The following is a 7,029-nucleotide window of genomic DNA, read 5'->3' as shown; positions in this document are numbered from 1 at the left end:
TCATCAGACATGTATATCATATAAAACATGGATAAGAAAAGTTCTGGAAGTCCATTTTATAGACAAAGAAGAGGCATTTTTTTTTTATTGGGAAAGATGAAGGATAAAATAAAATTCCAATGTGCACAGGTAGCATTAGTTACAATTAACATTTTAGTTTATAATTTGGGAGCATATACCACTTTACATGCATTATAACATATCTCAAATGTTGATTTGAATGGTTAAAATATTTTGAAGGAAACTGGAAAATACTCAAGCAGATCACTATATCTTTCATAAAATAAACAAAAAATATGTAGAAATTGATTTGTGGCTTGAATTTAAATCAGAAATGACTTAGTTTTTGTGAAAGATAGTGGTTTATATTGTCAGAAGGACTCACTCTAAGGGAAGTCCCCAACATTCTGGAAATGATGAAAGAATTCTCTAAACTCCATTATTTTCTTTTCCTCTGGGAACCAATTAGATTCTCTGGTATCCAGATGATTCACGTCTTAGGCGGATTCCATAGACAATCAAACCCACAGCGCAGAGACCAAGCACAATGGCCCCAATCACAGGAAGCACAATTGTGTAGTCAGATGAACACTCGTCAACTAAGAGAGGGAGAAAGAAAAAAATACAATATAGCAGGTAAGGTTTGGTGAGGAAAGACCAGAAAGCAGACTAGAGTGGGAAGAATATGAACTTTTGAGTCAAATCCAAGCTTGACTTTTTTTTTTTTTAATTGAAGTATAGTTGATATGCCACCAAGCTTGACTTTTAATTTCACCACTAGCTATGTGAACTTGGATGAGTTATTGAACCTTGCAATTTCCTCATTTATAAAATAAGCAAATAATGTATAAGATTCTTGGGGGATTAAACAAGATACCCTTATCTTTGCAGCAATTAATAGTTTTTTTTGTTGTTGTTTTTTTTTAAGGCTCCATGCCCAACATGGAGTCTAATGCAGGGCTCAAACTCAGGATCCTGAGATCAGGAATTGAGCTGAGATCAAGAGTCTGACTCCTAACCAACTGAGCTACCTAGGCATCCCCAGCAATTAATAGATACTTAATAATCGTTAGACATGTTTTCTTCCAGGTGTGTTCTCTGAAAAGTAGAATGTGCTTACATACAAGAGATTGTTGTTAGATTATACCTGATCTCTTGAAAACATGTGATGTTTATCTACTTTGTAAAATATTTTTTGGCTACACTTAAAGTTCTAATTATTTATGAGAGCTTAAAGATGAACATTTGTAAATTTGTCAAAACTTTTTTCTTTAGAGGCATCTGGGTGGCTCAGTTGGTTAGGCATCCGACTCTTGGTTTCAGCTCAGGTCATGATCTCGTGGTTCATGGGTTCAAGCCCTTGGGTCATGATCTCATGGTTCGTGGGTTCAAGCTGTCAGCGCAGAGCCTGCTTAGGTTTCTCTCTCTCCATTTCTCTCTCTCTGTGCCCGCCCACCCCCACCCCCCCGCTTGTGCGCACACGCACATTCTGTCTCAAAATAAATGAATAAACTTTGAAAATAAAAAATTTTTTCTTTATTTCATTAGAGAGTATTTATTCTGTTTGTTTAAAATGTAGTCAGTCTCAACTGGAGAAAGGTGGAGAGCCATGAGGATAAAAGGGAACTTGATTGAATACAAATAAGTATAGAGAACTATATCTTATTCAAGGATAGAGAAAAGGCAATAGATGAATGGTTAAAGAAGATGGGATATATGTATGTATATACACACATATACACACAATTGAATATAATGCAGCCATAAAAAGAATGAGATCTTGCATTTGAAACAACCTGGATGGACCTGGATGCTCAGTGAAATAAGTCAGATTGAGGAAGACAAATACCATATCATTTCCACACATATGTGGAATCTAAAAAACGAAAACACAAGAATAAACAAACAAAAAGCAGAATCAGGTCTATAAATACATAAAAAAAAAACTGATGGGGAGGAAAGGGGAATAGGGGAACGGGTAAAATGAGTGAAGAGGAGTAGGAGACACAGGCTTCCAGTTATGGAACGAATAAGTCACAGGGATGAAAGGTACAGCATAGAGAATATAGTCAATGATATTATAATAGCGGTGCATGGTGACAGGTGTAGCTACACTTGTGGTGAACATAATAACCTATAGGGAAGTTGAATCACTACTTTGTCCACCTGAAACTAATGTAATACCGTGTGTCAGCTGTACTCAAATTAAAAAAAAAAAAAAGTAAAGAAGAAAAATCTCCAGCATATGTTAAGGGGAAAAAAGTAACGCAGAGAAAAATGCATATAGTACTACAATGTTTTATGTAAGTAAAGAGGAAATGAAGATATATTTCTTGCATCTACTTAAAGAAGACCTGGAAGGATAAATGCATGATAAACCAATAAAAGTAATAGCCTGTAGATGGCTAAGGGGAGAACGGGATGAAGAAGAACAAGGTGAGGGCAAGGGTTTGTAAGGTAAAACGTCATATCATCTTAGTTTAAGACAAATGCAAAGAAAAATTGTAATGAAAATTTCAAATATTTGAATAAATATCTCATAAGATCATGAAAAATAAAAAGAATAGATATGAGAATATATTCATGAGATTGTCGCATGAACCAATATCAAAACAAACCAAGGATCAATTCTCACCTGAGGTCGGACAAAAAAGGATCAGGAGGGACCAGGGAGAGAAAACGATAGAGACTCAACAAATCTGTACAAGACACGCACTGTGCTTGTCCTATACTATTTCATTTGGCAGTGGACAATATTTACATAATGATGATAATATATACCTTATTGATGTAACAAAAAACAGTGATATAACAATAAAAGGGATGTTGTTAAGAGTATGAAATCCTTATCTGCCATAATAAGAAGTTTAAAGCTAATAAATTGAGAAATAGAAAAGCTTTTTAACATTTTTTAAAAGAATTATTGAGGGATGTCTGGGTGGCTCAGTCGATGAAGCGTCCAATTTCGGATCAGGTCAAAATCTCGCCATTTGTGAGTTTAAGCCCTGCTTCGCGCTCTCTGCTGACAGCTCAGAGCCTAGAGCCTGATTCAGATTCTGTGTCTTCCTTCTCTCTGTCCCTTCCATGCTCATGCTCTGTCTCTTTCTGTTTCTCAATAATACATAAACTTTAAAAAAATTAAAAAAAGAATTATTGAGATAGTTACCATAAGAAATTATTAAAATTAGTTAAAAGTACTTTGTCTCTTAGAGGAAGGGCAGGGAAATGTTACGTTTCATGATAAGCCCTTTTGGAGTACACAATTCTGTTATTTAGTATATTAGTAAATATGTATTTCTTAGATAAAAAAGAACGTTGACAAATTAAGAAGTTAATTTGATTAGAATGATTTGGGAAAAGATACAAAAATGTTAAAACAAAATGCAAAGCACCTACCTATTGACCAAAATGTGAAACACATATGCTAAAATAATTCCACCATAGGGTATTATAAAGATCTATTCATGTAAGTACACAAAGGTATGTTACAATAATCTCATTTAAAAAAAAATTTTTTTTTAACGTTTATTTATTTTTGAGACAGAGAGAGACAGAGCACGAACGGGGGAGGGTCAGAGAGAGGGAGACACAGAATCCAAAACAGGCTCCAGGCTCTGAGCTGTCAGCACAGAGCCTGACGGGGGGCTCAAACTCACGGACTGCGAGATCATGACCTGAGCTGAAGTCGGCTGCCCAACCGACTGAGCCACCCAGGCACCCCATACAATAATCTCATTTTATGAGAGCAAAATGGGCAATCCAGATATCCATCAAAAATGTTAAATGGTATATCCATACAATAGAAGATATTGTGGCCACTAAAAAGAATGTGGTGGATCTCAGTGTGCTGACAGAGAAGTTCCCTAGAATCATGGAGCATTGCATGAACCCCAAAAAAACTACAGGTATGCCGGAAGTGAAAAGATAGACAAGATGCTGGGGAAGGGCTGGGATGGGAGTAGACAGCAGCCTTCACTTTCCATATAATTTAACACTAATTAATATCACATAGCTTAAATGTTGTTAAAATGCAGAAAAGTGGGGCACCTGGGTGGCTCAGTCGGTTGAGCGACCGACTCTTGATTTCTGCTCAGGTCATGATCCCAGAGTCATGAGATTGAGCCCCCCATCAGACTCCGTGCTGAGTGTGGAGCCTCCTTGAGCCCCCCCAGCAGACTCGGTGCTGAGTGTGGAGCCTGTTTGAGATTCCCTCGCCCTCTGCCCCTCCCCTGTTCACATGTGCATGCACATGCTCTCTCTAAAATAAAACAATAATAATAATAATAATAATAAAATGCAGAAAAGTACACAAAGAAAACAATGATCTGATCACCACAATTCTTCCATTTCAATGAATCACTGCAAACCTAGGAAGGCAATTGCTTCCTCTGTATATAGATGAGTGTGTGTGTGTGCTCATGTGTATGCCTGACAAAACATCATTCAATTTTCAAAAAATGATATTTTTCTCTTTACAAATAATTAAGATGATTTAGAAAAGCACAAATAAAAAAATAAAAACTGTAGGAGAGGAAGAAATTTCTTCTTTCCTCCAAGATTCTTCCAGCTGGTTTAAGAATTACAGATTAAAAGGAGGAAAAAAACCCTAAGTTTTATTATATGTGCACAGTAATTCATCAGTAATGAAATTGATACCCAAAGAAATGACCAATGCAGGCAGTTTCTATGCATTTTAAACAAAGAGATACTGCATTTGTGAGGATTTGACAGGATAAAGAGAACAGATGTTTGGGAGCTTCAATTAGTAAGGAATTCTAAGTGGAATTTGGGCTGAGATAGCAGATTAATAAAAAGTAACAGGTTTGTTTCTATAGCTTTCTTCGCTTTAACGTTCCTCTCTCTGGTGACAGGATGTGTTTTTACTGTGTGTTTTACAGGGAGGGTACCTTTCATATGGGAGATTTCCTGCTTTCAGGGTGACCGAGGAGGGTCTGAATGTCCTTGCACTGGCCGTTTCCCAAGTAGCTTCGACTCAAAATAATCAGTATGCCATTGTGGTACATTTTGGGCCAGCCTCCCCCGGAACCCTTACAAAACCAATCACCTGAAAACCACCCACCCAGAAATTATCCTTGCGAAAACATGGACAAATATAATTTCAGGCATCTTTCTTTACAACTATAAGGACATGGGTAGAAAAATATATACACATACTTTTATTAAAATAGGATCATACAAATGCTATTTTACCAAAATTGCTTATTTTAATTTAATTGATTTCACAGAAGAAAAAAGCTAAAACAAAACTGGGAAAGCTACCGAACTTCAAATAAATGTAACTTTGTCACAGGAAATATTGTTTCATAAAAGATCTCTTTAAGGTTCAAAAAAGAGACTATAAATACACCCTAAAGGGTTATGAAGTGCATTAAGAGGTTATGAAATAAGTGAGAGACAGTATGCATTTTCTAAACTCTGTGTTTCCAATGTAGACATTATCTATTGATAATGTTTTGAAAGATTAGCGCTAACAGATTCCCTTCTCTCTCTCTTATTCCCAACTCAAATTTTGAATAAATGTATTATTTTTTTACAAAATTTTTAATGTTTATTTTTGAGAGAGAGAGAGAGAAAGACAGAACACAAGTGGGGGAGGGGCAGAAAGCGAGGGAAGCAGGCTCCAGGTTCCCAGCTGTCAGCACAGAGCCCAACAAGGGGCTCCATCTCAGAACCCCGCACCCCACCCCCAACCATGAGATCATGACCTGAGCCAAAGTCAGATGCTTAACTGACTGAGCCACCCAGGTGCCCCTGAATAGATATATTATTTTTTAAATCATTGTTCTGGTTTATAACATTTCAATTCTATTTGATAACTATCATTCCAATAGTTTAAAAAAATATGTTTCAAATATATAACACACATTCCTGATTCAAAGTCAAAATAATACAAAATGCTGTACGTTGAGAAGTTCCACTTTCACCTTTGTCTCATCGTTTTTGTTACCCCTGTCTTAACCACTGGTTTTCTATATACATTTCCAATGTTTCAGGTATAAGCAAAAATGAAAATATATTTTATTTCCTCCTTTTTTCACTATTATGCATTATGTTTTTTCATTTAACAATATATTTTGGGTAACTTTCCTATACATACATAAAAATGTGTGTTCTCATTCTTGCTTATAACTATATTCTGTTGTGGGATGTATCTGTTCCAGACTGATGGACACTTCGCTTGTTTCAAACTTTTACTATTACAAATAACGTTGTAATGAAAAACCATGTACATGGTTTTCATATACAAGATGTATCTGTATGATAAATTTTCAGACCCATAGTTGTTTAATGCTTTTTCCATTTATCTATTTAAATAGATAAAATGTTTTTTTGTGTTTTTTTTGTTTTTTTTTTAATTTTTTTTTAACGTTTATTTATTTTTGAGACAGAGAGAGACAGAGCATGAACAGGGGCGGGGCAGAGAGAGAGGGAGACACAGAATCTGAAACAGGCTCCAGGCTCTGAGCTGTCAGCACAGAGCCCAACGCGGGGCTTGAACTCACGGACCGTGAGATCATGACCTGAGCTGAAGTTGGACGCTTAACCGACCAAGCCACCCAGGCGCCCCGATAAAATGTTTTTTTTAAAAAAACTGTGGCTTCTCTATTCCAGAGAGATACTTGCTTATGTTCTTGTTTATAATGTGGCTTCTCTCTGATCTTACCAAATTTCGTTGTCAAACACTATCTTTAAGAAAATCTCCTTGGTGTTATATCTCTTGAATTATTTCATGTTTGAGGATACCTGCCTATTATCTTAGTAAATGATATTTCGGAGTCACACTTTCTTTCCCTTAGGATTTTGTAGGTGTTGTTTGCTGGCTTTAAATGTTATAGGTGATTTGGTTTTTTAATGGAGAGGGAGAATTTGTATGTCTAAAGAATTCTTTATCTTTAAAGTTCTATAGCTTAGTTTGACTGTATCTTAATGTTAAGCTTTCTTTTAAGAAAATATTTATTTTGAGAGACAGAGAGAGTGCAGCGCTTGTGTGTTCTACATGCATGCACA

General features: G+C 36.0%; 1 protein-coding gene across 1 annotated transcript in view; it reads right to left on the bottom strand.

The window, feature by feature from the left end:
- Positions 1-78: 78 nt before the first annotated feature.
- Positions 79-7,029, bottom strand: part of LAMP3 (lysosomal associated membrane protein 3) — a 36,866-nt gene continuing 29,915 nt past the window's right edge. The window contains exon 6 of the mRNA XM_042956024.1: positions 79-599. Coding sequence (XP_042811958.1) covers positions 466-599 — 134 coding nt within the window. The 3' untranslated portion in view covers positions 79-465. The remainder of the gene's footprint in view (positions 600-7,029) is intronic.

This window comes from Panthera leo, chromosome C2 (genome assembly GCF_018350215.1).
Source record: "Panthera leo isolate Ple1 chromosome C2, P.leo_Ple1_pat1.1, whole genome shotgun sequence".
NCBI classification, from domain to species: Eukaryota; Metazoa; Chordata; class Mammalia; order Carnivora; family Felidae; genus Panthera; species Panthera leo.
This window is presented reverse-complemented; position numbering and strand designations above follow the sequence as displayed.